This window comes from Frankliniella occidentalis, unplaced genomic scaffold, assembly GCF_000697945.3.
Source record: "Frankliniella occidentalis isolate FOCC.00 unplaced genomic scaffold, Focc_3.1 Scaffold17, whole genome shotgun sequence".
NCBI lineage: Eukaryota > Metazoa > Arthropoda > Insecta > Thysanoptera > Thripidae > Frankliniella > Frankliniella occidentalis.
This window is the reverse complement of record NW_026267147.1, coordinates 1,300,369-1,313,019: the sequence shown is the minus strand read 5'-3', so window position 1 is coordinate 1,313,019 and position 12,651 is coordinate 1,300,369. Positions and strand designations below refer to the sequence as shown.

The 12,651-nt window shown below is 43.5% G+C and overlaps 6 protein-coding genes across 8 annotated transcripts; 1 reads left to right on the top strand and 5 right to left on the bottom strand.

The window, feature by feature from the left end:
- Positions 1-6: 6 nt before the first annotated feature.
- On the bottom strand, positions 7-1,218 carry LOC127748873 (TLC domain-containing protein 2-like). Of its 3 annotated transcripts, none has more exons than XM_052264236.1 (3): positions 580-743; positions 253-486; positions 7-131 (listed from the first exon to the last, which is right to left on the bottom strand). In XM_052264236.1, the coding sequence occupies exons 2-3, from the start codon at positions 453-455 to the stop codon at positions 32-34; spliced, it is 303 nt and encodes a 100-aa protein (XP_052120196.1). In that variant the 5' UTR covers positions 456-486; positions 580-743; the 3' UTR covers positions 7-31. The 3 variants fall into 3 exon arrangements, with proteins under 3 accessions (XP_052120196.1, XP_052120195.1, XP_052120197.1); XM_052264235.1 differs by lacking the exon at positions 580-743 and adding an exon at positions 1,121-1,218 and having other exon boundaries at positions 17-131; XM_052264237.1 differs by lacking the exon at positions 580-743 and adding an exon at positions 788-980 and having other exon boundaries at positions 17-131.
- A 191-nt stretch (positions 1,219-1,409) lies between these two features.
- Positions 1,410-3,395, bottom strand: LOC113204787 (60S ribosomal protein L10). The gene is made up of 5 exons (XM_026420094.2): positions 3,260-3,395; positions 3,084-3,112; positions 2,309-2,614; positions 1,879-2,041; positions 1,410-1,645 (listed from the first exon to the last, which is right to left on the bottom strand). The coding sequence occupies exons 2-5, from the start codon at positions 3,104-3,106 to the stop codon at positions 1,475-1,477; spliced, it is 663 nt and encodes a 220-aa protein (XP_026275879.1). The 5' UTR covers positions 3,107-3,112; positions 3,260-3,395; the 3' UTR covers positions 1,410-1,474.
- A 123-nt stretch (positions 3,396-3,518) lies between these two features.
- On the top strand, positions 3,519-4,727 carry LOC113204789 (calcium load-activated calcium channel). Its single transcript, XM_026420096.2, has 5 exons — positions 3,519-3,727; positions 3,818-3,895; positions 3,987-4,161; positions 4,254-4,398; positions 4,478-4,727. Exons 1-5 carry the CDS (start codon positions 3,667-3,669, stop codon positions 4,565-4,567), a joined length of 549 nt encoding a protein of 182 aa, XP_026275881.1. The 5' UTR covers positions 3,519-3,666; the 3' UTR covers positions 4,568-4,727.
- LOC113204788 (protein CWC15 homolog B) lies at positions 4,644-6,002 on the bottom strand. The gene is made up of 5 exons (XM_026420095.2): positions 5,732-6,002; positions 5,421-5,546; positions 5,137-5,299; positions 4,962-5,066; positions 4,644-4,878 (listed from the first exon to the last, which is right to left on the bottom strand). Exons 1-5 carry the CDS (start codon positions 5,860-5,862, stop codon positions 4,741-4,743), a joined length of 663 nt encoding a protein of 220 aa, XP_026275880.1. The 5' UTR covers positions 5,863-6,002; the 3' UTR covers positions 4,644-4,740.
- A 656-nt stretch (positions 6,003-6,658) lies between these two features.
- Positions 6,659-9,415, bottom strand: LOC113204851 (transmembrane and coiled-coil domain-containing protein 6). The gene is made up of 4 exons (XM_026420202.2): positions 7,737-9,415; positions 7,493-7,669; positions 7,127-7,405; positions 6,659-7,052 (listed from the first exon to the last, which is right to left on the bottom strand). Exons 1-4 carry the CDS (start codon positions 8,065-8,067, stop codon positions 6,733-6,735), a joined length of 1,107 nt encoding a protein of 368 aa, XP_026275987.1. The 5' UTR covers positions 8,068-9,415; the 3' UTR covers positions 6,659-6,732.
- Positions 9,416-9,426: 11 nt separating this feature from the next.
- Positions 9,427-10,571, bottom strand: LOC113204850 (ankyrin repeat and BTB/POZ domain-containing protein 1). Its single transcript, XM_052264288.1, has 4 exons — positions 10,299-10,571; positions 10,051-10,218; positions 9,715-9,960; positions 9,427-9,633 (listed from the first exon to the last, which is right to left on the bottom strand). Exons 1-4 carry the CDS (start codon positions 10,569-10,571, stop codon positions 9,427-9,429), a joined length of 894 nt encoding a protein of 297 aa, XP_052120248.1.
- Positions 10,572-12,651: the final 2,080 nt, after the last annotated feature.

The following is a 12,651-nucleotide window of genomic DNA, read 5'->3' as shown; positions in this document are numbered from 1 at the left end:
ATATATAATATAGTAGGTGAAGAATAAATAGTTAGTAAGAGTACTTACCGACAGACAAAGAAATTACGCGTTGAGCAGATGAAGAGTAACTATTGATGAGATCCTCTTTCATTTCAGGAATTTGATAGAAGCTGAATGAATGAATGAGAACAAATACATATAACAACACATGCTGAAATAAGGTCTCAGGACCTTATTCATTCAAATTAGATGCTTATAAGGTGTCCTAGAAAGAAACTTGTTGCAACTCACCAAGAAACTGCCCACAATCCAGATATGAAGGAGTGCACAAATGAGGTCCCAATGTTTTTCCATTTCCATAGTTGTCGGGGCGTTTTTCTGGCGTTATTCGGAGCAACAAGGCCAAATACAAAGTTTGTGAGGAAGAATGACACAAAACTGCAGCACACCCAGAAGTATCCATTGTTGGTCCCAGTAACCTGGCTTGCGTCCATCCTTCAGAAATTGGTCCGATGTAGAGAAAACCTTTAAAAGCGTCTGAGATTAAGAGTACGTTTTCCTACAAAAACAAGGAATGTTAAGCTCATCACAACGAGCAGAAGGCTGTCAAAATTGCACCATGTGATACGTGTTGCACCGCGAAAATACAGACATCCGCAAAACCAAAACAAACAAAGCTGGCCAAGCTTCCTTCAGAAAATATAGAAATGCTATCCCTTAAATTCGTAAATAACATTTCTTGTCAACCATTTCAAAAAGTTCCGATATAAAATAGAGCAGAAAGAGTAGAATTACTAGCGTCGTTGGGGCGATCTGAAAGTACTACCTGCCATGTGATCAAGACGTATGTTGGTACGACACGCCGATTACATTGCGGGAATTTTAATATAGCACAGGTCTTACGCAACACGCAACGTTGTAGTGCATTACGTAACGGTTTGCTCCTTCTGCAGCGCTGCACTAGTGCACACTCGACTACACAAACTAGTCCGAAAAACGGCAGCTATCTAGTGCACGGCATGGCAAACTTTGATAAGACAAGAGACCTCAGTAAGCCCGCGTCTCCTGCGCGTAGATCGAAGATCGAAGTGTTACAACTGCCATGTGCTCCTTACTGTCCAGATAAGACAGTAACAAAGGAAGCATGCTCAAGTCTCACCACAATGAACTGCCACTGCTGAGAGCTCACACAATACTGTCACCGTAGCAGACATAGTCCTCCAATTAACATTGAGTGTGTGTGTGTGTGGAACAGATCAGCAAGTCATGCAGAATTAACATTTAGGGTGTGACCTTGAATTCAGTAATGCCATGTTGTTCAGATTATACAAGGTACATCAATCCAATGTATACATTGTGGTAATATATGTGGACTAAAATAAACGTGATTAACCATACCATAAATTAACTTGTATAGTGTCAAAGGTAAATGAAAAATATAAAACAAATGATTTTTAAGAGGATTTATTATCACAATGCATAAAGATGGTCATATGCATACAACAATTACAACTTATGCAACTCTTGCGAGCTCAAGCTGCAGCTTCTTCCAGGCAGCAAGGGGTCCATGCTGGGGCATGTACTTAACATTGACACCATCATTGGTGAGGGTACCATCAGCCTTCAGCTTTTCATAGTCCTCGCGGTCGTACTTGGTGAATCCCCATCGCTTGGACACGTAGATCTGAAAAGTAATGACATTGTAAATACAGGGTTGACACAGGTAATATACTCTACATGAAGGCATAAGCTATCTCAAGCTTTCAAAGTAATAGAATGAGTAACAAGTTCCACAACTCTGCAAAGCCAGAATTTATTCTAGCACCACGTGAACCAAAATGAATAAAAATCCAAACTGGACTTTGGAAGGTGCATGTTTCAGAGTTGAGTAAATAAGTATATGGCAGCTATACACACCTTCTGGCGACCAGGGAACTTGAACTTGGCACGCCTGAGAGCCTCGATGACCTGGGCCTTGTAACGGTCGTTGGACCTCACGCTCATGATGGGTTGACCAATGCGAACGCGGGCAACTGTTCCAAGGGGCTTGCCAAAAGCACCACGCATCCCAGTCTGAAGCCTGAAATGCAAAATATCAAGTTAGAGGTGATCATCTGATGTGTTTAAGATTGAGAACAAATGCCAATGGTTAATGTAGCATGCTTTCAAAGCAGTGAGATACAAATTAACACCACTCTGCAAAGCAAGACATGATCTAGCACTAAATGGAACCAAAATGAAATGATGTCCAGGATGGCCCTTGGAATGTGCACACAACATGCAGGACCAACATGCAGTACCAGATAAATGCGTCAAAACCCAAAGGCTAACTCAATAGAGAACTTACCTATCAGCTCCAGCACAGGACAACATTTTGTTGATTCTGATGACATGGAAAGGATGCAGTCTCATACGAATGTGGAACTGATCTTTGCCGCAGTTCTTCACCAAGTACTTGTTGCAGCAAATGCGACCAGCTTCCAGGGCTTCTGATGACAGCTGTTCCAACTCGTCAGAGACGAGGTGGACACAGAGGGGGAAGTCATCGACTGGGGCCTTCTTCTTACCCAAATCGAAAATACGGATCTTGGGATCAGGGACACCACGGCAGAACCGGGATTTGGGGTAAGGCTTGTTCTTACAGTAGCGGTAACTGTAACAAGAAAATGAGAGAATTAGAGAACGACGAGTTAAGAAAAACTAACAGAACGAACAAAAGTCTTGACATGAGAGAAAAAGGGGACCTAACCTAGATATATTAGATAGGTTAGGTGACGTTACCGAGTAAACACGAAGGAAAAACGAATCACAAGTAATATTTCATTTTCAAACAAACACGGTTAATGCCTCAGACAATGATTATTTCAAAAAGTACAGACTAATAACTCAACATTGATAAATAAGGAAAGCGGTGTGGTGCAACATCAGCATAACAACGTTGGCAGATGGACCAAGACTAAGGACTCGCTTACAAATTTACAAAGTACGAGTTCAAGACAAAGAGCGATTACAGTACTTTCAGAGACGTGCGTTGGACACGTTTAAAGTTTGAAGAACAGATATTGAACAATGAAGTTTAGTGCCTAACTATAAAAGAAGGCATGGGGGTAAATGATGCTTACCATCTAGCCGGACGCCGCCCCATCTTGACCTAAAATTCAGACAACACACAAAATGAATAAATATTAATATTCACAAATGAGAGGAAATTTCAAGGCATAAGTAGCGTCACAAAAGCGTGACTGAAATTAAGATGTAATTTCTAGATGTTGAGGGATAAAATACGAGCAACACTCACCCTGATGAGGCTCCTCTCTGAAAGAAACGGAAACAGGAACTGACGATGGGAAGAGATGGGGAAGAAGAAAATAAAGCCCACAGTCAGTGCCACCAACTTCTGCTTAGAAGTATACTGACTGTTTAAATCTATATTAAGTGACACAAAATAAAAGAAAAGAAAAAAATTAACACAATTTTAGATACTCATATTCTCTATATCATCTTCTTCGTCGAAATTATTTCGGGAAAGTGAGCACTGAGCAATCGTGCAAATAACATCGGATCAGTTATCGGCAGTGTCCACGTCTGCCCGGCCCAAATAAAATCTTCTGCTGTGGAACTTCAATTAATGACAATTTAGATAATTTCCATTAAATTTCATCGTTACAGTGCCGTTTTTCTCCAAGAAATTTACATCTTCTCAACATGTGGGCTGATACATTGCTAATTCTGTTTATTTCGGTTTGCACTGCGCTTCTTGGAGAAGGTAAATAATGCTGTGAGGTTATATTTAATAATATTAAAATGTGTTTACAAAGATGAATTGGAAAAACCATTAATTTTCATTCCACTTTAGGTTTAACATGGTTGATGGTTTATCGTACTGAAAAATACCAAAAACTTAAATCTGAGGTTGAACGGCAAAGTAAACGATGTAAGTGTAGTGAAGAACTGCAACTCCACTTTTAATTTGTGTGTGAAACAACTGAAAAACTTGTTTACTTACATCAACTTTTTCTTTTCAGTGGAAAAAAGAAAGGAAGCCCATGGCGATTCATTGGATAAACAGCAAAAACGAAAAATTGAAAGAGAAGAGGAAAAGTTGAAACAAAATAACAGAGATCTATCCTTAGTGAAAATGAAATCAATGTTTGCCATTGGTTTTGCGTTTACTGCACTTTTAAGCATGTTTAACAATATGTAAGTTGCCTTATCAAATCACCAGATGAAGGCTCTTGGGTCAAAGTCTGAAATTTTGATGTTTGTTTATCATTGTGTTAATTGTACTTTAGATTCGACGGAAGAGTTGTTGCAAGATTGCCCTTCCTCCCTATATCATGGATTCAAGGGCTCTCCCATCGCAATCTTCCGGGAGATGATTATTATGACTGTTCATTCATTTTCCTCTACATCCTTTGTACAATGTCTATTCGCCAGGTATGCATCTACTACATTTTACATTGTTGTCTTTTGCCATGTTTAACCTTAACTCTCCTCTTCATGATTTATTTTCCAGAATACTCAAAAAATTCTTGGCTTTGCTCCATCTCGCACAGCAAGTAAACAAGGGGGCATTTTTGGAGCCCCTCCACAGGCGTTTAAGTAGATGATAACATAACCAAATATAATATAAAATTATTGAAATGTTTCATAACTTTGAATATGAAATTAAATACCAAATGTTTTGAAGAATAATATACACTTTAATACAAAATTTCTGTTAAACACAAATTGCTTTTAAATAATAAAAATGGAAAGAAATATAAGGTTGTTGTAACTCTATTTAACATATTTTTCCATGAACTTTCTGTGAAAATCTGATCTTAGAGAGTCATTAATAAACTGTTCCTTCTTCTTGTCTGGCTCAGATCGAGCACAGTTTTTGAAAACAACATCATCATCCCAGCGCCGTTTAACCTGAAAGATGCATGTAGGTAATAAGACAGAGCCAAATTAACTTGATTGGATACAACAATATCTTTTTAAGTTAGTGAGAGTACCTTAAGGTCTCCTTTAGACGCTTGGGCTGAGTAGTTGAGGAGGGGATTTCCGCTCAAAATATTTTCCATGCGGATACGCTCCTCTTCTTGACGTTTTTCCACATCCTGAAACAGTCATGAGAAACATAACTTACGGTTTCATTGATTACAACGTCAATGTGGTGCAATACTGTACCTTTCTAGCCTGATCTGATGCCCGCTCTTTTTTAATACGGTTTAATTCTGCCAGAAGTGCAGCAGTATCATCATCGCTATCATCATCACTGCTATCTTCAGATTCTAGCGGATCATCTGCATCCAAGGAAGCAGCAGGTGCCTGATCAAGTCTTGGTCTTTTGCTATAAAAGAAAGGGACATAATAACCAGACTAGATACTCATAATAACTATGTTACATATTTAACACATTCATGTCTCAATAATTTAAGGGGGAAAAAAACAACAACTTAATTTGCACTTACGATGGCTCTCTTGCTTCAATAGCTGGACGACGAGTTTTATCTTTATCCTTCTCACGTTCTCGGTCTTCCAACTCTTTGCGAAAGTCACGAGTCCTAAGTTCCTCAGAGGTGCCCTGTCCATGTTCTCTGCAATGTGGAAATTAACGAGAAACAATGATGAGATAGTAAAGCGGACAAAACAGGAAAATGTAGAGGTTAGTACACCTGATGTCACAAGTTATTCTCAATATTAATTTAAGGATAGATCTCATTGAACACACTAGGGAAGGAGAGGGGAGGTCTTTCGAAGACTTATTTATGCTTCTGCATACCTGTATTTTAACTTTGTGTGACCAGGAAGATCCCTGCTGGAATACTGCTTCGAAAGAGCACTGAGATCTTTCTCTCCTCTCCCGGATCCACCTCTGGCCGGCTCGAAAGTAGGACGAGCCGCTGTTGTCATTTTAAGCTATAAAATGTATTCCTTTCGAGTAAAACTGTTGTTCTGGCTTCAAAAGTAATTGAAAAACCAACGATCCACGACAATCACAACTATTGTGCTGGGGTTAACAACAACTGTCTTTGGATTTTGTTTTTGGGCTGAGTTGCGCTCTACCACCACGAGAGCGCGCCGTTGCGCCGCGGGAATGTTTAAAGCTGACCAATGGACCGAATTTTGGGGGCACCGACCCCAATTAATAACAATTGATTGATTAAAAACACTTTCCAGCACTAATATCACAAGCTTCCTTATATTTGGGCGTTGTTTTCATCTCACAAGTACAAAAATATGGTGAGCCATCATTTCTGTATTCTTAATTTCTGTAGACCTCAATTGGTGTGTAGTAGAAATTGAACATGGGCTGCACATTATGCTACAGTCTAAAGATGCTGCCCGGGTAGGGAGGGCAGAGGTCAATATTTACCTTCTATCCTTGTGGCACTGTGAAAGTTTTCTCTTATGGTCATCAATTGCTGACACAAAGCCAGAATATCACCTCAGCAATCGTGTCCAAAAGTGCATTTGAGGAGGAAATTATTGCTGTGGTGAAGGAAATCCGTCTGTTGGAGGTCTGTGTGACAATGTAGACTATGTATCTGGAGACACGAGTTATTGATAACAGCAGCTTCCATAAACAGCGATATAAGAAAACTTTGCACAGCAACAACTGTGAGTACTTTGTTGCCAAATGACTTTTGTAGTGCATGTCCTAAAGTGGTTTCAAAATTTAAAAAGAGGAGGGCAGAACTTCATTCAATTATTGTGATAACTGTTTTTCATTTTGAAAATCATGTTTTACATAGCTGATACCGTTTATTCATACTTCTTATTTTATTTTGGGTCATAAACACTTTCTAGTTGCAATTCTTTCGCCTGTGTAGCAACTTTGACACACGGATGGAACAACAAGTTGTTTAGTAGCCATTCAGTCTCTCGAGTAAGATAAGAATGCCTTGTATTTAGAAAATTTTTGAGGACATTTGGAAAGGAGCTATGATTTAGTACCATCAGTGCACCTGTCCCACTCTCAATGGCACATAAATTAGCAGTTGCCCTTATCATGGCTGTTGCTGAGCGCAGTACTGACATATCTTCTGTATTACCTGCAAGCTTCAAAAGTGCAGTTACGCATTGTTGAGGAATCAAGTTTTCTGTAAAATAAAAATCAATTAATGTCAAAAAAAGAAAAGGGAATTTCTCAAAAATATCATAGCCTATCAGTTACCTAAAAGTATATTATCACAGTCACAACTACAAGACAGTAAGTAAAGCAGCGAATACATTTCTGTAATGTCTGGCTTTATCAATACTGTGGCTAAAGCTATTTCTTGCATTTCTGTACAAGACAGAGCACATTTCTTATCCTTGTGAAATGACATTTTGATCACGAAACAGAGTGCATATACTGCAGCTTCAATAACTTCATCATGACCTTTCAGACAGTTTATTAAGCGAGGGATGAGGCCTTGTGACAACAATACATTAAAACTTTTCATAGAACCACCTGCAATAGCAAAATTGTAATTAGTGCTCTGTTTTTATTAGCACTGTGTCACTCTTTAACAAAATTAAGTAAAAATATATTCACTACCAACTAGGTTGCCAATGGTCCACAAGCAGGCAACTTGGAGAGTAGTATTATGACCTCCTAGATATTCGATCAAATATGGACCTGCTGCATTTGTTACTGCCTCACATGTATATTCATCCCCAGTGGCCAAATTACAACAAATGTATGCTGCTTCAAGTTGGTGCAGCGCTTTTCTTCCTGAAAATGTGAGAGAGAGTGATTTTCTGGTCACAGATCAATCTGCAAGCTAAACCTTGTTGCAAACCTGTGAGATGTCCAACAACGGCTTGGAGTGAACCAGTAGTCCGTAAAAATAAGCGGGTTGTGTCAGGATTATGAAGAGCTTGTTTTAATGCTCGAAGAGAGAGGAGAGGTGCATTGTTGCCTGACTTGATTTGTGCCACAGTCTTAGCTAACTCATCAGGTGTCATAACATTCAAGGTCTGTAGTTCATCTTCAATCTCCCTTAGATTTTTTCTGGCACTATTGATGACTCTATTTCTGTGTTGTAACCTCCCTTCCTCAGATTCTTTTCTCAACTGATGGCGAATTTTGTCAGATACAGGTGAGTAATTCTGACTATTGCCTTCTGCCATGATTGCCAATGATTCATACGTAAGACGAGATGGAGGACGTCGATTTAAATTGTTGATGGCACAACAAATACTGCAGAAAACATAACCTCTTCCTGTCAATTTGTTTTGGTTCTGTCGTCTAGTACGTCAATATGAATGTGAATATTTATCGAGTCATCGACTTCAAAATTCCCGCGATGGTTCAATATGTTTTTGAAAAGGGGCAATCTGGGAAAAAGTGGAAACTTTCCCAACGTGGGAAAATGATTTTATTCCAAGCAGAATTTAAAAACTAGGAAATCACGTTCTCGTAACATATTATTCAGCAATCCAACTAAATTTTATGTGTCAAGGACAACATTGATATAGTATCTAAATCACAGATGGCAAACGTGGCAAATCAATAACTTTCAAAGCCTTAACAAGAAAATTATTAATAAGATCACTCATTAAAGAATGAATTAATCATTAACTTAATTATTTTAAACACAGTGTACTTATCTAAATATGATTTAAACAACTGACTCTCAATCTAAAGCCCATAAAGGCATAAAGGCTGTAGACTGTAGACTTGCCAGCAAGTCTCTTGCTTTGAAATCTGCTAAGGGGTCTAATGTGTAAAAGTCTAATCTTATAAAAACCAGTGTGAGACATCCACAAAATCTGCACAGCAGAAAAGTCCTTAAGACACATAAGGAAAGTTAACAAAAAAAGAAAAACAACAACTTAAAGATAGATTTTTAAAAAATTAACCGAATACAAGAGTAACAATAGTTTCAAAACTGAATTCTCAAGTACGAATTCAGAAAGAAAAATATAGAGAGAAAACAAACCCATTCAGAAATTATTTGTTAAACTGCAAAACAAAAATATTGATTGGCTTGCAATTTAGTAACCAAAATGAACTTCTGAGAAGACAATAATAAGCCGAGAGCTCAAAGAGCAAAAACTAGAAATCCACAGCCAAAATAAATAACTATTATTAGAGTTCATTGGATAACTGAAGCAGTGCACAAATTCAGTAAGCAAATATTTTCCCAGAAATACAGTTTTGTCAAAATGAAGAAGCTACACACATGCAGTTGAATTGTAGTAAAACAAAAATGTATTACTACATATGTGGTACTGCGTAATAAGTATTGAAGTTCTAAAACTGATCACAGGAAGGATTTTGATTTCTTTTGCCATTTATCAAGAAGCAGATAGCAATAGGGAAAGTGTTTTTCCATTCAGAAGCTTCTAAAACATACTTAAGTTTGTTGAGAAAACTTCAATTCTCAGCAAAATAACATGGTTGCTTTTACATGAAGTACCAAATGCGAGCACGGTACTAACTTTTTATTTTTAGAACTCTTTTACACAGAGACCTTCAAATTCAGTCTAAGCATCAAGTCCTAGCTCTTCCAACAAGTTGTCTATGATGCGAAGCTTGTCTTGAGCTTCACTCATGGAACTCATATCCTGGACTGCCAATGTTATATGATAACGAATATCGTCAATAATTGGGATAGTATCTGTTTCTTGACGTCCTTCAACTTCATCCGCATCTTGCAAAATCAGCTCATGTAACTCAGGCATGTCTATCATCTGTGATGAAAGAGAGGAACAAGTTATTTGAAAGATGTTGGAAACAGGGTTGCCAGAAAGAATTTAATGTAAACGAATTACTTTCAATATAAATTCTGAAATGCATCCAAAAATGCTTGCTGGTACCTTCTCAATGTGAGCTGCAATAAAGCTGGAGCACTGGTTCTCCAGCTGCTGGAGGTCGAAGAATCGGGCTAGCCGCATCTGTGTCAGCACATTATGAATTGAGAGCCTGTTCGCTAACACTTGGCCACAAGCTCTCTGTAAACCCGGGAGTAGGTACATATCGGCTGTAGTAAGGAGCTCGAGGAGCAGCCTCTCTGGAAGCTAGAGAAAACGGGGTTGAAATTTTTCTACGTACTCACTGAGCCCGGAAGCTCTGGAAAAAGCAGCACATTAGCTCGACGGTTCCCGTACCTCAGTGATGACCTGGTTCGTGTACACGTAGTGCACGATAGCGGCGAACACCTGCGGGTGCACGCCGTGAATGTGGATGCGGGGGATGCCGTCGCTGGACTGCTCCGCTTCACAGAAGTGGTCCGTCAACAGGGCCTTGAAGTACTCGCTGCGCAGCGCGAAGAACACCTGCAGACGGGAAAGTCTCGAGCGTTAATCAGTTCCAACCCCCAGCAGGAGGAGCACAGGGGCGGCCGCCCTCGCCTCACCTTGTGGCACAGGAAGGTGTGGCCCTCCACCACGAAGCAGACGTCGACCAGGTGCAGCGGCGCGCTGGGCAGCAGCGGCAGGTCGTCGGCGCCCACCCAGTCCCGGAGGGCGGGCGGCACCGCCTGCACGGCCAGCACCCCGAGGTCCTGCGCCAGGTCCGAGACCAGCTCGGGCGACTCCAGGGTCAGGGTCTTCACCTTGTTGCACAGGTTGGGCTTGGACGACTCTGGAACACACCGCCCGGCCGGCCGGGCCGTTGTCGATGAGGCCATTGCACCCCGCCCAGCGACGGCCAATACGTTACTACACCTATCATCTTTCCAGGTGCAAAACAAGAGCCCACAGCCCACAGCGTGTGTGTGTTTTGGGTGCCGGAGCTGAACGGGAGGGAATTAACTTCCCGATCCCCGAGCACGCGCGGGGGAAAGGGCGGGGCATTCGATAGCCGGCTGGGATCGGCTTCGCCTCTCTAATGCCAGCTCATGTTCCGTTGTCGATCCAACAGTCGTCGACGACGCCTATAACTCCCACACACACTCAACGGGGCGGGCGACAGCGACTAAGCGACGCGGGCGTGTACAACGCAGCATGCCCCTTGCCGGCAGGCAACCCGCCCGCATGCCCGTGAGCCTATGTGCGGTAGCTGTAGAGTACAGTCAAGCAAAACACGGCCCGGGCCGGCGAGCCACTCCAGAGGAACCACTCCAGAACCGACCCTGCTGCTCCGGAATCGGCCATCTGATGTCGGTGCAAAATAGACCGAAGGATAATTGCCGATCAGCCCACAGAGCCGCTGTAAATGGGCATGGACTGGACTCTGGGAAAAACTCGCGTCCCGCTCACATCTCACCCACGACGTTACGTTGTCCAGGCGCACCATTCCAACGGCGCCCAAGGTCAAGGTGCGGGACGGGCTTACGTAAAAATACACTCATACGGGCGCAGCTCTGCCGGCTGGGAATGACGGGAGGGAAAGGCATCCGATTATCTATATTTGCCGGCCGAAGATTCAGAAAAGTAAGTATAATTCGGTCATAATGACAAGTTCAGCTTTGCGAGCGCCCATAGCGCCTGCTAGATACGCAACATCTCGACTGCAGTGCATGACTGCATTGCGGGGTGGCCTACCCGGAGTTTCGCAGGCGCCAAGCTCCGGTAATTTGTCAGTATGAATCTGAGAAAAACGGACGTGCTTTCTGGTAGATCCGATCCCTAAGTTTTATGTGACTATGCGTATTCAGCATTGTAGCTGCAACGTTGGCCCTGGTGCTACGTGGACTCGGCGGGGTAATGCGCGAAATCTGAAACGTTCATCGTTCGTTTCGAAAGCCAATAGAGGCATGGGAGAATAATAATACGTTTCTCTCTTCCAGGCCCAGGTCCTGACGCCCCGCTCCGACCTGTGCTCCATCCTGTCCGCGTGGCATGCCGCGCGAGCCGGCCGCGGCGCCGCCGGCCTTGTGGAGACTTACGTAAGTAAACTCTAGGCGCTCTGATCTCCGGCGGCAGCAGCGGCAGCAGCATCCGTGCCGGCCGCTGCCGGAGCGCCGCCGAGCCGCTCCCCTGCGCCTCGGTGCGCCTCTGCTCCACTCACGCACCTCACGGCGGCCACCTGCGTCGTCGCGGTCGCCGGCACGTCCGCGACTTCCTCCTCCGCGCACGCGCGCCATTAATACTCATGTATTTTTCCAGTTTCGTTTCACGGGCCACCTGTTATTGGCCCTGCTTGGGGCCGAGCCAAGACGGCCTGGTTGGGGGGCCGACTGCGCTGACGCTGGATGGCGCCGGTGTCAATGCCTTCGGGACTGCCCTCCCCGCACCGCCCTTCCCCGGGGCCGGCGGCGGCGCCGTGCCACCCCGTCTGAGTCACATCTCGCTCCCTCGACAACTGTTTGACAACATCTGTCGCGGGGTCGGCGCGGAGAGGTCAGGTCGGCCGCAGCCCCCGGGGGGGACCTCCAGAGCGCGACCCGGGCCGCGCACCGCGGCAGGTGCACGGCGCGAGGCGAGCATGGGGTGGGCGGCGACGCGTCAGATGCGCGGCTGCGCGGCCGGCAGGCGCCAGACACCTGTGCCACTGCGTCACGGCTAGATAGGTCGCGAAGTGATAACGGTCGGATAGAAAGGGGGGGGGGGGGCAAAGCATTACTCTGCAGACCTCGCGGTGCAACTGCTGCAGGTGCGGCCTTTCCGTCACCACAATACATATCAGGTCAGTCACATGTTCGGGAGGGGCCGCGCGGCCCGGCGGCGGGACTGGGACTCGGCCCGGCCATGTCGTGGTGGGCTGGGGAATGTATGGGGTAAGATGACCATTTCGAGTCATCCGCTCCAAGACGTATAACCTTTGTC